General features: G+C 36.4%; 1 protein-coding gene across 7 annotated transcripts in view; it reads left to right on the top strand.

The window, feature by feature from the left end:
* Positions 1 to 17,788, top strand: part of RYR2 (ryanodine receptor 2) — a 756,727-nt gene that overhangs the window by 320,819 nt on the left and 418,120 nt on the right. For all 7 annotated transcript variants that reach the window (XM_032312097.1, XM_032312094.1, XM_032312091.1 and 4 more), the window contains 2 exons: positions 3,870 to 3,884; positions 16,980 to 17,054. In XM_032312097.1, coding sequence (XP_032167988.1) covers positions 3,870 to 3,884; positions 16,980 to 17,054 — 90 coding nt within the window. The remainder of the gene's footprint in view (positions 1 to 3,869; positions 3,885 to 16,979; positions 17,055 to 17,788) is intronic.

Below are 17,788 nucleotides of genomic sequence, written 5' to 3'. Positions count from 1 at the left end.
TCCACCAATTCAGTCTTAGATATTTTCAGTGGGGTGTCCCTTGAAATTTAAGCATTCACATATGATGTCATCATAGGAGAAATAGTTGAGGGTTTTGTTTTTACAAGTGTATATCCATCTATCCTAGTCGATAGTCTGTATTGATACACACTTGGAACTTGCAGTTAAACTTCTTTCTTTCCCTGAAATATGTTGGGAACATTATTAACTTAAAACAGCCACCAGCATGGATGGGTCTAGAGGGTATTATGATATGTGAAGTAATTCAGACAGAGAAAGATACGTACTGTATCATTTCATTTATATGTGGAATCTAAAACAAACAAACAAACAAAAATAATGAAAAACAACAATAACAAAAAGCAGAAATAGACTCATAATGCAGAGAACATACTAGTAGTGGCCAGAAGGGAGATGCGGGGGGTGGAGGGCGAGATATGGGCAAAATGGGTGAAGAGGATTAAGAGGTTCAGTCTTCCAGTTATAAAATAAGTCACAGGGATGAAAAGCATAGCATAGGGAATATAGTCGGTGATACCGTAGTAAGGTATGGTGATCACACTTACTGTGGGGCATCCAGTAATGTATAGATTGGCAATGAATAGGTTGTACGCCTGAAACTAATATAACATTGCATGTCAGTTAGACTTTAGTTAAAAAAAAAAGAAAAGCCACCAATAACCCCACGTCTTTGGTGGTGAAATACCTTTTTCTTTCCTTGACCTAATGAAGTTTACCAGATGGATCCTCACTCAAAAGGAGAGGTGACTAGTTGGAAGATCATGGAGAGATCCTAGCATCTTGAGACATGGAAAGAAAAGGTGACCCATGAGATGAAATTCGATGGATAAGTCGTTTACAGGGTAGGATATTTCATACCCCTAATGGGAACTTCATTTTAAAAGGACTCCTGAATCAAACTTTTGCCTTAGTCCCTTAGACTGTTGTATTGGATAATTTTTCTTAGTGACAAGCCACCAAATTTTTATTCTGTGCTAATTCTGTATCTATATGATTTTTAAAAAAGGCGTTTCAGAAAGATTCTTTTAAAACTTCTAAAACAGGTCCAAAGGCAGAAATATTAATTTTTTTTTAATCGACTGTCATTTCACAAAGCTGAAATAACAGTTTAGAAAACTCAAGGTTGAACTGAAAAGCATAATTATGGTAGGGGAGCTTTTTACCGCACCCAAATCACTGTTTCTTTATACCAGCAACAGATTAAATGTAATTATGCATTCTCATGATGTCCGGTGTTTGATTACAGTTTTCAGAGTGGAGTATTGCTATTCGGTTTGTTTTTCTACTCATGATCATTTGCATATGCTGAGAAAATCCCTAAGGTCTTTCTGATGTGCTAGATCAAATGACCTAGTCTTCTAGACCAAAGACTGTTCTGCTCAAGTTTGCCATCCATTAGACCCCGGGGCCATCTTTGTTGGAGTTAAAGCGTAAGAAGTGCTTTTTCTCTTGCTGGTTCGTGTTCATTTTGCAGAATGCACGGTGTGCCTCCAACCCTTGCTCATGTCCGAAGCTTCATCTCACTACCAATTCTGAAGTAATTACACTAAACCCAGGATACTGAGGTACAGCTATTTGTAATTTCACCCTAAAGAGCTAAAATCTCGCCTTTGGGTTTCATCCTTCACCAGTCTCTTGCAAGACAGAAAGCAGTGTCAATCCATGGTGGTGTCTGGACTCTAACTGTGTTTAGAATCTTGCATTTCTGTATCTCATCTAATAGAATTTTAGCTTTTACCTAATCATCTTTCCGTGAGGGAAATAAGTGTAAACTTGGAAGCATAAGGTGATATTATCCGACCTACATCAAGCCTGTTCTCTAGTATTTATCTTTATGCGTGGGTTTCTTTGTTTGTTTGTTTGTTTTTAATCAAGTCAGCAATGCTTAAAGGATTTTTGTTACTTTTTTGTTGCTTTTTATCATACCTATACAGCATTTACACTGAGATTAAAAGAACATATTTATCCTTTTTATTTTAATGTATCTTGCATTTTTTACCTTGAATGATCCATTTCTTGCAATGTTCCCACTTTGTTATCAGTAGCCCTTAAGCCAAGTGGACCAACAGATGATTTGTACAAATAGCTAATGTCAGTAATGCCATAATAATCTTTTAAGTTTTTGATTATCTTTCGATAATGTGAGTCTACTAACATCTGCTGTTGTTTCTCATTTTATAGATGGATATTTTATTTAGCCTTTGCTAATTTTCGGTTTTCATTCTCATTTGCTCTATATCCAGATAATTCTCCCCTGTGACTTGCCCTTCTTATAGTTAGACACAATTTAGTCTCTGTGAATAGCAGACCTCAGACTCCCCTGACCATTCTTTTTTTCCTATTTACTGCAGACCTGAACTAGTTTAACCTTAGATAACTGACAGTATTGTTGAGAACATTTCCCAAGGAAAAATCTCCAAACCTAGATCAATTAAAAAAAAAAAAAAAGAAAACAACCCCTCATGAATAAAGTATCTGTCATAAACCATGATCTGTAACAAAAGATTGGATTTTTGTTTTTCTCTGAATTAAGCCTTAAAAAATGATTTTTCCTAATTCCTCATGTAGTGATAGCTACGTGTATCACCAGAGGTCACATTTAGGAGGTGATTGGTCCGTTTCATCATGGAAAATAAGTTTTCTCTTGTCATTTACCATTATCACTTACAAAGATGTAACCAAACAGCCTATATCTTTGAAGCTAAGAATGAAATGGTTCTTTACACTTTTTCCTTAAAATTGTAGTAGTACGGGGCTGCCTGGCTGGCTCAGTCAGAAGAGCATGCAACTTTAAATCTTGGGGTTGTGAGTTTGAGCCCACCCCTTGAGTGTAGAGATTATTTAAACAAATAAAACTGTAACCAAATTATAATATTAAACACAGAAAAAAAATCAAGTCACAATAGAGTTGCCATTTAGTTGTATATAAATTACTATGCACGTATGTTTCAGGAACACTACTGTGGTATTTACAAATATCTATGTTAGAAAAATTCCCCTTGCTGTTTTCTCCAAAATGAATATAAATATGTGTGTCTTTTTTCTGTAGAGCTTACATGATGTGACAATGAAATTTAATCCTAAATTTGGAAATATAATATCATTTTTCTTTCTTAGCTCTTTTTCATCTGTGTACTTCTCCTAAGAAGAGGGGGTCAAAGTCGATGGGTCTAAAAGAAAATGAGGATATGCCATGTACTTACAATGTTTTTAGAAGCAAAAAAAGAGCTATTATAATAAATGTAAATCATGAGAAGAGGCTGTGTCATTTTAAAGGAAAAAGAAGTTTTTGTGATTTTTCTTTGAAAATCACAATATGTAGTGTGTAGGACTTGCTTATTGTTATTTTTGCATGAAATGGGAGCAGTATATCGCAGCATTTTATTTTATAATCCACCTTACCAGTTTCTAATCCACAATTTTAACAAAACTCTGTTGCGTTGCTGTTTATATCATGGCATTTTTATGCAAAAGATGAATTAAAGAAAATTTAAAGCATTTTCAGAGTATAGTTTTTGAGATTTTAAACTTTGTTTTTTGTTTTGTTTTGTTTTGTAAATTGAATCACGCATTAAAGTAGAGGAGCATGTTTTCACAAGAATAGAAAAAGCTAATGTAAAGACATTTTTGAAGAGAACCTCAAAGGTTTTGCGTGCTACACCTTTTCTCTAGCATGTAGTTGATATTAAACTTCTCTTTGACACCACAGCGAGTGTGGTTTTTTATGCTTACTGTTCACATAACTTCATTTTGAATGGTAGAATCTTTGTAAATAAGAGATATTTGAAAACAAGTCCTTGAAATAACATATATTTAATATTTTCTCTGTTTTCTTTATGCCCTTACAGAAATTCATGATGAAGGTAAGACATTGGATCATCTGTTATGTATGTAATACTTTGTGCATTTTAAGTTTGGTTTACCTTTACTTATTTTCAAATTCATGGCATGTCACATTTTCAAGTTTTTTAAATGTAAATCAAACTTTGGAACTTGTAAATTAAATAAATAAATCATGCATTTAGATTTGATAGCTTAATGAACAATATTCGACATCTTGGGTTGTATTGTAATTGTTGTTGTTGTTTTATTTATCCAATGCTAGGAATTTCTCCTGTTCAAACATATATTTTTGGAAGGGGAGGAGCAAGATGGCTGATGAATAGCCTACCTAAATTTCATCTGGTCCCAGGAATTCAGCTAGATAGTTATCAAACTATTCTGAACATCTACTAAATCAACAGGAGATAGAAGGGCAGCAATTCTAGAAACAGAAAAGCGACCACTTTCTGGAAGATGGGACATGCAGAGAAGTGAATCTGAGGCTACTTATGGGAAGATAGACTGTGGGGGAAAAGGCTGGCTCCTGGCAAGTGGTAGAGCAGTAGAGCACAAAATTGGAACTTTTAGAAGTCTGCTTTACTGAGGGACATTGCTCCAGAGGCTAAGCAGGGCATAGAGCCCTCACTGGGGCAGTGTGGTTTGAGGACCCTCGGGTCACAGAAAGACCAAGGATGTCTGAGTGAGGCAGAGTTCCCAAGTCCCAGGGAAGCCAGCTGCAAAGCAGACCCATGGAGTGGGCTGTCAGCTCGGGGTTGCCATAAACTGTGATCTAAGGCATACCGTTGGGCCACTGCTTTTTGAGCATGGTCCCCACAGTGGCAGATCCAGGGAGACTCCCCCTTCTTCCCCCAGGAGGAGTGGAGCAAGAGTGTGCTGGAGGACTCTGCTGGGTCTGGAGATTCCAGATAGGGTTGTGTGCAGAGATAGAAATGCTTGGTCATATGCTGGGTGAGCACTGAGCGCAGCTAGAGACCAGGGAGATGCGCGTGATTGCTTTTTTCTGAGGGTGCACTGAGGAGTGGTTCCCGAGCTCTTGGCTCCTCCAGGGCTGAAGGCCTTCTCCATTCTTGTCCTCGAAAGCTGTATGGAAAGCATTCAGGGAACAAAAGCTTCCAAGAACAAACCTGAGCAGATTACTTAGCCTGGCCCTTAGCAAGAGCAGTACAATTCTGTCTATGGCAAACACATTTAAGAATCACAGCAACAGGCCCCTCCCCGACAAGATTAGCAAGAACATCCAGCCAAGACCAAGTTTACCGATCAGTGAGAATTGCAAGACTCCAGCACTAGGGGAATAGAGCATATAAAATTCATGGCATTCCCCCCACAATTCTTTACTCTTTAAAAGTTAATTTAAAAATTTCTTTTCTTTTTCTTTTTTTTTTTGTTGAAGCTTTCTTTTTTCCTTTTTCAACCAACTTCTTATCAATTCCTTTTTAAAAAATCTTTATTAATTTTCATTTTTAAAGTCATATTCTATCCCTTCATTGTATTTAACCTTTTTTTGTGTGTGTACACACACACAGAGACACACACAGAGAAGATTTTCTTTCTTAAAATTTTGGGACACAGTATCGTCTAATAGACCAAAATATACCCTAACTCTAGTGTATGGCTTTGTTCTAGTCTCCCGCATGATCACATTCTCATCTCCTTTTTATTGTTTTTCTTTTTCAAACCAACTTCTTATCAACTCATTTAAAAAAATATTTTTCCATTTTCATCCTTACAGTCATATTCCATCCCTTCATTGTATTTACCCTTATTTTTATATATATATGTTTTTCTTCCTCTAAAATTTGGAAGGCAGTGTCTTCTAACAGACCAAAATATACCCAAAATCTAGTGTATGGCTCTGTTATAGTCACCAGCTTGACCATATTCTTATTTTTTTCCTTTCTTTTCCCCCCAGTTTCTCATTTGTTTAGTGTATATTTTTTTGGGGGGGAGTCCATGTTACCCTTTTAGAATTTTGTTCTTTCATTCATCAATTTTTCTCTGGAAAAAATGGCAAAATGGAAAAACTTTCATCAAAAAACAAACAAAAAAAGAATAAGAGGCAGTACCAACTGCCAGGAACCTAATCAATATGGATATTAGTAAGATGTTGGAAGTAGAGTTCAGAATGACGATTATAAAGATACTAGCTGGGCTTGAAAAAAATCATAGAAGGTACTAGAGAATCCCTTTCTGGAGAAATAAAAGAATTAAAATCTAACCAAATCAAAATGAAAAAGACTATTAATGAGATGAAATAAAAAAATGGAAGCTCTTACTGCTAGGATAAATGAGGCAGAAGAGAAAATTAGTGAAGACCAAATGATGGAGAACAAAGCTGAAAAAAGGAGAGATAAACAACTTTATCAGTTGGGGAGAATTTTGAGAGATAAATGATACCGTAAGATGGAACAATATTTAGTAATTGGGACCCCAGAAGAAGAAGAAAGGGAGAGGGGGCAGAAAGTATATTGGAGCAAATTACAGCTGCGAACTTCCCTAATTTGGGGAAGAAGACAGGCATCAAAATGCAGAAGGCACAGAGAACTCCCCTCAAAATCAATAAAAATAGGTCAACATCATGTCTTCTAATTGTAAAACTTAAAAGTCTCACGGACAAAGAAAAAGTCCTGAAAGCAACTAGGGGCAAGAGGTTTGTAACCTACAATGGTAGAAACATTAGGTTGACAGGAGACCTATCCATAGAGTCCTGGCAGGCCAGAAAGGATGGGCATGATATATTCAGAGCACTAAATAAGAAAAATATGCAGCCAAGAATATTATACCCATCAAAGCTGTCATTCAAAATAGAAGGAGAAATAAAAAGCTTCCAATACAAACAAGAACTAAAAGAATTTGCAAATACCAGACCAGCCCTACAGGAAATATTGAAAGGGATCCTCTAAGCAAAGAGAGAGCCTAAAAGTAACAGACCAGAAAGGAACAGAGACAAAATACAGTAACTGTCATCTTACAGACAATACAATGGCACTAAATTCTATCTTTCAATAGTTACCCTGAATGTGAATGGGCTAAATGCCTCCAATCAAAGATACAGAGTATCAGATGGGATTAAAAAAAAAACAAAACAATAAGACCCATTGATTTGCTGTCTGCAAGAGACTAATTTTAGACCCAAAGATACCTCCAGATTTAAAGTGAGGTGGTGGAAAACCATTTACCATGCTAATAAACTTAAAAGAGAGCTGGGATGGCAATCCTTCTATCAGACAAATTAGGTTTTAAACTAGAGTATAATAAGAGATGAGGAAGAGCACTGTATCACACTTAAAGGGTCTATCCTAAAGAAGATCTAACAATTTTAAATATCTATGCCCCTCACATGGGAGCAGCCAATTATATAAGCCAATGAATAATAAAATCAAAGAAACACATTGACAATAATACAGTATTATTAGGGGACTTTAACACCCCTCTCACTGAAATGAACAGATCATCATCTAAGCAAAAGATTAAGGACTTTTAATGATACCTTGAACCAGATGGACATCACAGATATATTCAGAACATTTCATCCCAAAGCAACAGAGCAACAGGACATACATTCTTCTTTAGTGCACTTGGACAATTCTCCAGAAAAGTTCACATCTTGGGTCACAAATCAGGTCTCAGCTGGTACCAAAAGATTGGGATCATTCCCTGCATGTTTTTGGACCATAATTCTCTAAAACTAGAATTCTATTATAAGAGGAAATTTGGAATGAACTCAAATACATGGAAGCTAAAGAGCATCCTACTAAAGAATGAATGGTCAACCAGGAAATTAAAGAAGAATTGAGAAAATTCATGGAAACAAATGAAAATGAAAACACAACTGTTCAAAATGTTTGGGATACAGCAAAGATGTTCGAGATACAGCAAAGATGTTCCTAAAAGGAAAGTATTTAGGAATACAAGCCTTCCTCAAGAAACGAGAAAGGTCTCAAATACACAACCTAACCCTATACATACGGAGCTGGAGAAAGAACAGCAAATAAAGCTTAAATCCAGCAGGAGAAGAGACATAATAAAGATCAGAACAGAAATCAGTGAAGTAGAAACCAAAAGAACAGTAGAACATATCAGTGAAACTAAAAACTCGTTCTTCAAAAGAATTAATAAGTTTGATAAATTCCTGGCCAGACTTAAAAAAAGAAAAGAGAAAGGACCCAGATTAATAAAATCATGAATGAAAGAGGAAAGAACACAACCAACACCAAAGAAATACAATTATAAGAACATATTACGAGCAACTGTATGCCAGCAAATTATACAATATGGAAGAAATGGATAAATTCTTAGAGACATATAAACTACCAAAACTGAACCCTCAAGAAATAGATGATCTGAATAGACCCATAATGAGTAATGAAATTGAAGCAGTAATCAAAAATCTCCCAACAAACAATAGTCTAGGGCCAGATGGCTTCCCAGGGGAATTCTACCAAACATTTAAAGAATTAATACATATTCTTCTGAAACTGTTTCAGAAAATAGAAATGGAAAGAAAACTTACAAACTCATTTTATGAGGCCTTGATCCCCAAACCAAAGACCTCATCAGAAAGGAGAATTGCAGACCAATATCCTTGATGAACATGGATGCCAAAATTCTCCCCCAAATACTAGCCAATATGATCTAACAGTCCATTAAAAGGATTATTCAAATGACCAACCAGGATTTATTCCTGGGCTGCAAGGTTGGTTCAACATCCGCAAATCAATTAGTGTGATACAATACATTAATAAAAGAAAGAACAAGAACCATAGGATACTCTCAGTAGATGCTGAAAAAGCATTTGACAAAGTACAGCTTCCGTTCTTGATCCAAACTCTTCATAGTGTTGGGATAGAGGGTACATCCCACAATGTCATCAAAGCCATCTATGAAAAACCCACAGCGAATATCATTCACAATGGGGAAAAACTGAGAGCTTTTCCCCTAAGGTCAGGAACACAGCAGGGATGCTCACTATCACCACTACTATTCAACATAGTACTAGAAGTCCTAGACTCAGCAGTCAGACAGCAAAAAGAAATAAAAGGCATATGAATTGGCAAAGAAGTCAAACTCTCACTCTTTGTAGATGATATGATACTTTTTGTGAAAAACCCAAAGGACTTCACTCCAAAACTGCTATAACTCTTACAGGAATTCATTAAAGTGTCAGGATATAAAATCAATGCACAGAAATCAGTTGCATTTCTGTACATCGACAGCATATCAGAAGAAAGAGATTAAGGAGTCTATAATTTATAGACTTGGGTGCATTTATAATTGCACCCAAAACTATAAGCAGGAATAAATCTAACCAACAGTGCAAAGAATCTGTACTCAGAAAGTTATAGACTACTCATGAAAGAAATTGAGGAAGACACAAAGAAATGGAAATATTTTTCATGCTCATGGATTAGAAGAACAAATACTGTGAAAATGTCTGTGCTACCTAAAGCAATCTACACATTGAATGTAATCCCTATCAATATACTATCAACTTTTTTTCAAAGAAATGGAACAAATAATCCTAAAATTTATATGGAACCAGAAAAGACTCCAAATAGCCAGAGAAATGTTAAAAAAGAAAACCAAAGTTGGCAGCATCACAATTCCAGACTTCAAGTTCTATTACAAGGCTGTCAAGACAGCATGGTACTGGGACAAAAACAGACACATAGACCAAAGGAACAGAGTAGAGAGCCCAGAAATGGACCCTTAAGTCTATGGTCAACTAATCTTTGACAAAGCAGGAAGGAATGTCCAGTGGGAAAAAACTAGTCTCTTCAACAAATGGTTCTGGGAAAATTGGACATCCACATGCAGAAGAATGAAACGGGACCATTTCCTCATACCACACACACACACAAAAATAGACCCCAAATGGATGAAAGACCTCATTGTGAGACAGGAATCCATCAAAATCTTTGAGGAGAAAAAGAACACAGACAGCAATGTCTTTGACCTCAGCCACAGCAACTTCCTCCCAGGAACATTGCCAAGGGTAAGGGAAGCAACAGCAAAAATGAACTATTGGGACTCCGTCAAGGTCAAAAGCTTTTGCACAGCAAAGGACACAGTCAACAAAAGCAAAAGACAACTGACAGAATGGGAGAAGATATTTGCAAATGACCTATCAGATAAAAGGTTAATATCCAAAATCTATAAAGAACTTTTCAAACTCAACGCCCAAAGAACAGAGAATCCAATCAAGAAATAGGCAGAAGACATGAGCAGACTTTTCTGCAAAGAAGATACCCAAATTGCCAACAGATACATGAAAAAGTGCTCAGCATCCCTCGGCATCAGGGAAATACAAATCAAAACCTCAATGAGATACCACCTCACACCAGTCAGAATGGTTGAAACTAACAAGTCAGCAACGACAAATGTTGGCAACGATGAGGAGAAAGGAGAACCCTCCTACACTGTTGGTGGGAATGCAAGCTGGTGCAGCCACTCTGGAAAACAGTATGGAGGTTCCTCAAAAAGTTGAAAATAGAGCTACCCTATGACCCAGCAATCACATTACTGGGTATTTACCTCAGTGGTACAAATGTAGTTACCTGATGGGGCACATGCACCCCGATGTTTATAGCAGCAATGTCCACAATAGCCAAACAATGGAAAGAACCTAGATGTGCATCAACATATAAATGGATAAAGAATATAAGATATGTGTACACACACACACACACACACACACACACACACACACACACAGTGGAATATTATGCAGCCACCAAAAAATGAAATCTTGTCATTTGCAGCAACATGGATGGCACTAGAGGGTATTATGCTAAGTGGAATAAGTCAATCAGAGAAAGACAATTATCATGTGATATCTCTGATATGAGGAATTTAAGAAACAAGATAGAAGATGATAGGGGAAGGGAGGAAAAAAGGAAGGAAGATGAAACCATAGAGGAAGATAAACCCTAAGAGACTCTTAATATCAGGAAACAAACTGAGGGTTTCTGGAGGGGAGGGGAGGGGAGTTGGAGGGATAGGGTGGGTGGGTGATGGACTTTGGGGAGGGTATGTGCTATGGTGAGCACTGTGAATTGTGTAAAACTGAGGAATAGAAGATCTAAACCCATGAAACAAATAATTTATGTTAATTAAAAAAAATATTTTTCAACAGCTTTCTTTAGCGTTTTCACTCTGGATAGGGGGATGCCTGGTGGCTAATTGCTTAGGGATCCAACTCTTGATCTCAGCTTGGGTCTTGTTCTTAGTGTAGTGAGATCAAGCCCCACCTTTGGCTCTGTGCTGGGTGTGGAGCCTACTTTAAAAAAAAGAAAAAAAAAAGAATTTTCAATCTGGATTATATTGACTATTTTGTTTTAAGCTGTGTTGCATGAATACAGTAGGAATTTATACTGTGGGAAATTAGAAGAGGCACCAAGAAGATTCTGTTGAATTACCTAGCCCAGGAGAAGTGAAAATAATTTAACTTCTTTTCATTTCTTAACCAAATTAGAAAAATGGATAGGTTTTCAAAGGAGACAAACTCAAAGAGGAGAGTAAAGTACATGGTCATGTTATTGAAGAAAATATGCAGAAGGGGAAGAGCAGAATGTCATTGTTTTGAGACATAAACTAGAATTTTTTTTTGTTTCATTTTTTCGTACCTGTCCTGTTTCTCATATACCACTTATGAAATTTAATTTTTTTATCCTAAAAGTGAGGAAAGAATAGAGAAACTTATATATTCACTTAGTAAAGGCTTAATATAATTAAAAATTTCAAAGGCATATCATTTAAAAAATATAAACTATGAGATCTGCTAAATCAAAATTCTGGATGTAGATTAAAAAGGGGGACTGAAATAAATAAATTTCGTCATGAAGATAAATTAAAAGGCACCATGTAATAACGGATGCCAAGTGTTCATGTTAGTCCATTACTTAGCTAAGTCTGTAATTACCATTTTCAGAAACTCTGATCCAGGAGCTTTGTGGGGTCCCAACCACTGCGCCTTTAGTCAACATTAGGAATTTGACGGTTTGTATAGGATGACAGAGCAGAACACTGCTTCAAAGATATCTGTCAAAAAGGACATGAGACTTTCCAAAATTTCACATAACTGCGGCTATTAGTTTTCAGTAGAAGAGACTAATTCTAACACTGGGTAGCTGACATTAACCACTTAGTTAAACATCATGAAACAAGCATTTTAGCTGGGAAAATGGTATAAATAGTAGCAAAACCTGAATATGTCCAATCTATCTTTGCACCTAGTAATACACAGCCAGTGAAATTTTGTTTGAAAAACTCCATTTTTCTTGCCACATCTGCCGTTAGTATACTCCTTTTATCATCTTGCCATTTTACCCTATCAGTCCCTCATCCAGTGTTTCATCCCTTGGAAGAAGGTGAGTGAAATAGTTACCTGAAACTTCTGTTCCAAGCTCTTTCATGAGAGCAGGTTCATATAAAAATCAATGCAAACAGCAAGATGATGTGCAGAATCAATTTAAACCAGGCAGCATATCTAAAATAACTTAATTAGGTTCTAATTCCTTTTAATTGCAAAGCCAGAAGCCCAGTGGCTTATTTTTCTTACCTGCACTGAATGATCTGGGAAGGTTAGAATCTTGAGCAGAGGGCCTATGTGTGAAATTAGAGTATTTTAAGCCACTTAAAAGGGAAAAATGCTGAATTTTCTTCAGCTGTCATTTTTCAGGCATGGTTTGCTTTGGGTTTTGTACCTGGACAGGCATCATCTGACCTCCTAGAAGTAGATGCTTTCTGATGGCAGGAGCCCATTTGTGCTCTTGGCCCAATGGTTGGTCACTACTGCCATCGACCTTAAATCTGCCCCCCTCTTCAGAGGCTTTTGGTTAAGCCCAAATCAGAACTTAGCCATCCAGTGCCAATGATTGTCTTGACAATGTTCAGCTGGCTTTGTCAGATACATTTATTTTGCACTGATGCCAGATTTCTCATTATTACAGTCATTCTATGAATCTGTTATGTGATTCACTATTAAAGATGGCAGCCCTGTGAGTATCTCCAGCTGCTGGGGGACCCCTCGGTTGACCAGAACCTGCGGCTCCATAGTTCTGTGTGGCTCTGGTTGATCTTGAGCCATTCCCGTGTGTGTTTCTCAGATGATTTGAAAGCTTAAGCGTGGAAATATTTTTCTATTTTTCTCCTTGGAACAACTCATTTCTCAAGTTTTACTTTTAGTATTTCAAGGTAAGCAGTAAAACTTCTCTACTTAAATAGCTGAACACAGTGAACAAAGTTCTGTAATGCAAATTTCTTATCCTTGCTGTTTGTTGTTTTAAATTTCGGTGACTTAACTAAGTATTACCTGTAGTAATAAATTCCTGTTAAGAGTTCATTGTTTTGCTTCTAAGACAGCATGTTATGTCTTATCCGTCAAGGGCTATGAAGTACTATAGTTGGGCTTATTAAAAAAAAACAAACAAACCAAAAATAATGTTTACATAGTAAGGGTCTGGAATTATGAGAAATGTCCTCCATTTGTTAACATAGCATTTCTGTACAGGAAAAAATGAGAAAAACAGAAAACTTAAAATGTTTAGATAGTATGTGGTTAGTAAATTAGACAGTTTTAAACAGCAGCCATACAAGTGACATGTTAATAAGCCAATATATAACACAAACACATGTTTAAAGAATACAGAACAGAAAAAGAAAACAAAACCCAAACATCAGAAGCACAGTATCAATGATTTTTATGTGCGTATAAACCCCTTAAGTTTATCTTAGTCATTGCTGTTACAGGTTTATGTTTTCTGCTTTTCTGCTCTTAAATTTTAACCTTCTAATAGTAATACTTCAAATGGGGTTAGAGGGATCCAATTTGTTTCCCTTCCCACAGAGGATAACAGATGAATACATTACGCCCATCGACTGCATATTGTTCTAAATAAACGTAAATGTAGATGCATTTACATGAAAGCTTTTACCTATAATATGGGTCCCCTAATTGGACATCTTTGGCAAGCTAGAGGCATAGGAATGCCTATCAATACTAAATTGCTGTTAAGATAATTGTTGTAAAGCTTGAGGCTGGTTTAGAATACACAGAGCGGTGTTGTTTGAGTGTGCTCTGGACTCTTATCCATTTATAGCTGCTGAGCTGTTGGTTTTTACACCGTTGTGCATCCCTAACCCTGCTGGTCATTTCAGGGGGTAAGAGGACTAAACCGACACACAGAATTGAAAACACGTTTTTCACTGTCATTTTCAAAAAGTCAAACTCTGCCTTGTGATAACTGTTGCTTAGCTCCCCAACATCAGAAGTACGGAGAGTTTGGAGATGACAGTTGCTAATTTTGTTGTTGTTGTTGTTATTTTCCCTAAGAGGGCTGCAGCTCCTTTACATGGACCCCATCATCTACAGGAGACCCCGGTCTTCTCAGAGAGGCTGACTTCTGGGTCATGGTTCTGCCTGGGACCAACTCACAACCATAATACAGGCTCTAGGAATCCTATGAGCAGGGCTGGGGGCGGTGGATTGACAGCTGCATTTTCAGGGACAGGTAGGGTCTAAGTCACACTTGGAAATGTACCTGAGGGACATGTCAATTTCAGGTACTACTTTGATGGAAAGGATCTGATAATCCATCACATAGTTGGAGGCATGAAGAAACATACCATTATTCATACATTAACGTTAAAAATTCTCTTTGCTGTTAGTGTGCAGATATTGGAAGGAAACTACATGAGATCCAGTATATAATTGTTGAGTGAATAAGTTAAGTTTTTTGGAGAAAACGTTGATCCTCAGTGCAGAAGAAAATACAATGTGAGCTTGTTCTTCATGATACCCTTGGCATCAGGTGTATCCTACTACTCAGACAGTAGCCTTGCAGTCAATACTTCTGAATGATTAGGACAGAGTGTTTCTTTCCTATAATACTTACTGGAAAAAGCAGGACTAGTTAAAGTTTAGATGGCTTTAGTGTGAAATGAAAGTGTGTTCACCTTATGTAAAATTTAATTCTTTTTTTCAGTTGATACATTTGAAAGCCCTCCTTACTTTACCCACGTTAATTTCAAAAAGAGAGAAAAAAAAAGCCAAGATTGTGTTTTCCTGTGTGTGATCTGGAAAGGCAGGCCAGCCCTGAGCTTCCTTCTCCATGAGCTTGATTGACTCCTATCTAGCTGGTCCTAGAGGGTTCTCATAGCGTAATATGGTCATATAGCTGAGCGCTTACAGGTGCAGTTTTGGAGGACTAAAGGGAAAATGGACCTTTTTTCCAGGATCCTGAATTACAACTGCTTGTGATACACCACCCAGCAGTGATGATCTTTTTCTTATTGAAATTGGTCTAGGGGAGTCCAACAGCCCACATAAGGCACAATATTGTAGAGCCTTGAAGGAATAACCCTAAAAGTGGCTTCCAGAAGTTCCCTACAGCAGGAGAAGTCCCTAAATATTTGCTCACTTAAAATAAAGCAAGGAGCAGGCCAAATTTAACAAAAAAATTAACATGACGAAATAAAAATCACAGAAAAGAACCAAGGTGACTCTTTGGATGATTCTCACATACACTTTTTTTTTTTTTTTTTTTGAGAAATGTTTGTTGAATGAACAGGTTATCCAATCTGCTCGAGTGGAAATTACACATTTTTTCTGATTCAGAACGAGTTAGAACAGTATCTTTTAAAATGACAAGTTGGAGGAAGAGTGATGCAGACCCTGTGACAGAAATTGCATTCACTTTGTGTTAATAGTGCTCTCTTAAGTAACGAAGTTGATTTAGTGTGGATTATCTGCATACTTTTACAGGAGTTCTGTTAAAACTAAATCTGTGGCGTTGATTTGTATTTAAGTAGTGAGGAAATCGATAGCGTAGATATCTGTAATTGTCTAATTGTGTAACGTCTGTAGTTGAAAGAAAATTCAGACACTATGACACTGCATATCTGTTTTAGCTTAACCAGTTTGAACATTTACCTTTGTGTGTGCATGTGTATGCGTGCACGTGTGTGTATGTACACACATACATACACAGTGTATGTATGTGAACTCTGGGCAATCTTTAGAGTGAAAGGAGCACTTGCCACTTTTGGGTTAAATCTAAGGCCTTGTCCTACATTTCTGAAAAATTTTGCTTTGATTGTTCTGACTGTCTAGTATTGTTCAAATTCATCAGTATTTTAAGGCTTTGGAGCCCACATCTGGCATGAAAAGGTAAACTCCTCTATCAAAGTGATCCAAATCAGACTAAGTGGATAAAATTATCCTTAGCCACACTAAATAGAACATATTATTTAAAAAAATGAAAGTACTTTTTAAAGAGGGCCTTGTTCTGAGGAGGAATGTGATTTTGCAAAATAGATTTTTCTCTTTTACTCTTTTTTCCCTGTTTTTTTTTTTTAAACAGTTTTTCTTATTGGAATACCTTTCCATACCTGTTGTAAGAATGGTTTTGAGGTCTTTTAAATATAACATGAAAATAAAGTCATTTTTAGAAATTGTATGGAACAATAGGGAGGAAGATATCCTGAGTGAAAAGTATAGTAGTAGTAGATATTAATGTGTTTTCTTCACTTCTTAAACTATACACAGCTTAGTATCCTCACTCTTTATGCTAAGCTCTCCTGGTGATTTATAAGCATGCTAAAATTTGAGAAGCCTTCCTCAATTTCATATAAAAAATGTGAACTCTTTTTAAAAAACAGTTGAAGGGCATGAAAATTTTAAATCAATAGATGCTTTGATCAAAACTGTGTTTTAGGAAGAGTCACTCATTGAACAGGTATTTATCCTTACTGTATGCCAGGCATTTTGCTAGGAACCTGGGGCGGGGGATGGTGAATAAAGTACCATAGTCCCTACCTGATGCAGATCACAATATGATGGGAAATAGAGATAATAAATAACTATGAATAAATAATTATAAATTATGCCAAAGTCAAGTTCATTCTTCGAGGACTGGATCAACTGCTGACCCACAGTAGAGATTTTCTTGGTAGCCTATTCCCATTTAAATATTCTTTGATAAAACTTTGCTTAGTTTTACTTAGTTCTTTCCTATTAAACTTTTCCTTGATAACAAGAGAGTATCTTAATGACTTAGTTACGATTACTCTTTTATTTTTTTTTTCCTTGTCGACCCCTCTTTTTTTCCCCACAGACTGCTCAAGGTGGTGGTCATCGGACACTCCTCTATGGACATGCCATATTGCTCCGCCATTCCTACAGTGGCATGGTGAGTAGGCATGTTGGTATCCTCTCTCAGATGGTCCATTTAGACATAAATCATCAGGAGACATTGGTAATGGCTTTTCAAGGGATGTATTAATGAGTTCTGTATTTGTATGTGTTCTTTAATATCTTTGTCCCTGGTTTAATTTTCTCATTTATAAAATAAGAATTAGCTTTGATGACCTGTAAAGTCCTTCATTTCTATCATTTGTGACTCCTGTTTTTTAGTCTCTTTTAATAGACTGGTTTTAGGAGGAGGGAGGCATAAGAGTCAAGAAGTATTTCTCAGTTCTGATTATTTTTAAATGGTTCATTTATTAGAAAATTAACTCATATAATTAAAGAAACAGATAAGATTAAAAAAGCCATATCCACATGGGTTATCCTTATACAGATAGATACCCATACACATTTCCATCTGTCTGTGTAGGTATATGTTTGTGCACTTCTGTATATTTTTATGTTATGTAAAATGATACATTTCATTTATTTTATATATAAAAGTTTTATTCTATTCTTTTAAAAGTTTTATTAAGTTATATAAACAGCTCATACTCATTTTATGAAATTTGGAAATTACTGAAGACACAGTTCTTCACGATCATCTTAATGAGAGAAAGTGTGGGGACTTCTAACAAACTGTAATCTTCTCTGTTACAAGAATTTTATGTAATTGAGATCTTACTGCATAAGCAACTTATGTCCTGATTTTTAAAACATATTGTTTTAGCATAAGCA

This window comes from Mustela erminea, chromosome 14, assembly GCF_009829155.1.
Source record: "Mustela erminea isolate mMusErm1 chromosome 14, mMusErm1.Pri, whole genome shotgun sequence".
Classification (NCBI taxonomy): domain Eukaryota; kingdom Metazoa; phylum Chordata; class Mammalia; order Carnivora; family Mustelidae; genus Mustela; species Mustela erminea.
This window is presented reverse-complemented; position numbering and strand designations above follow the sequence as displayed.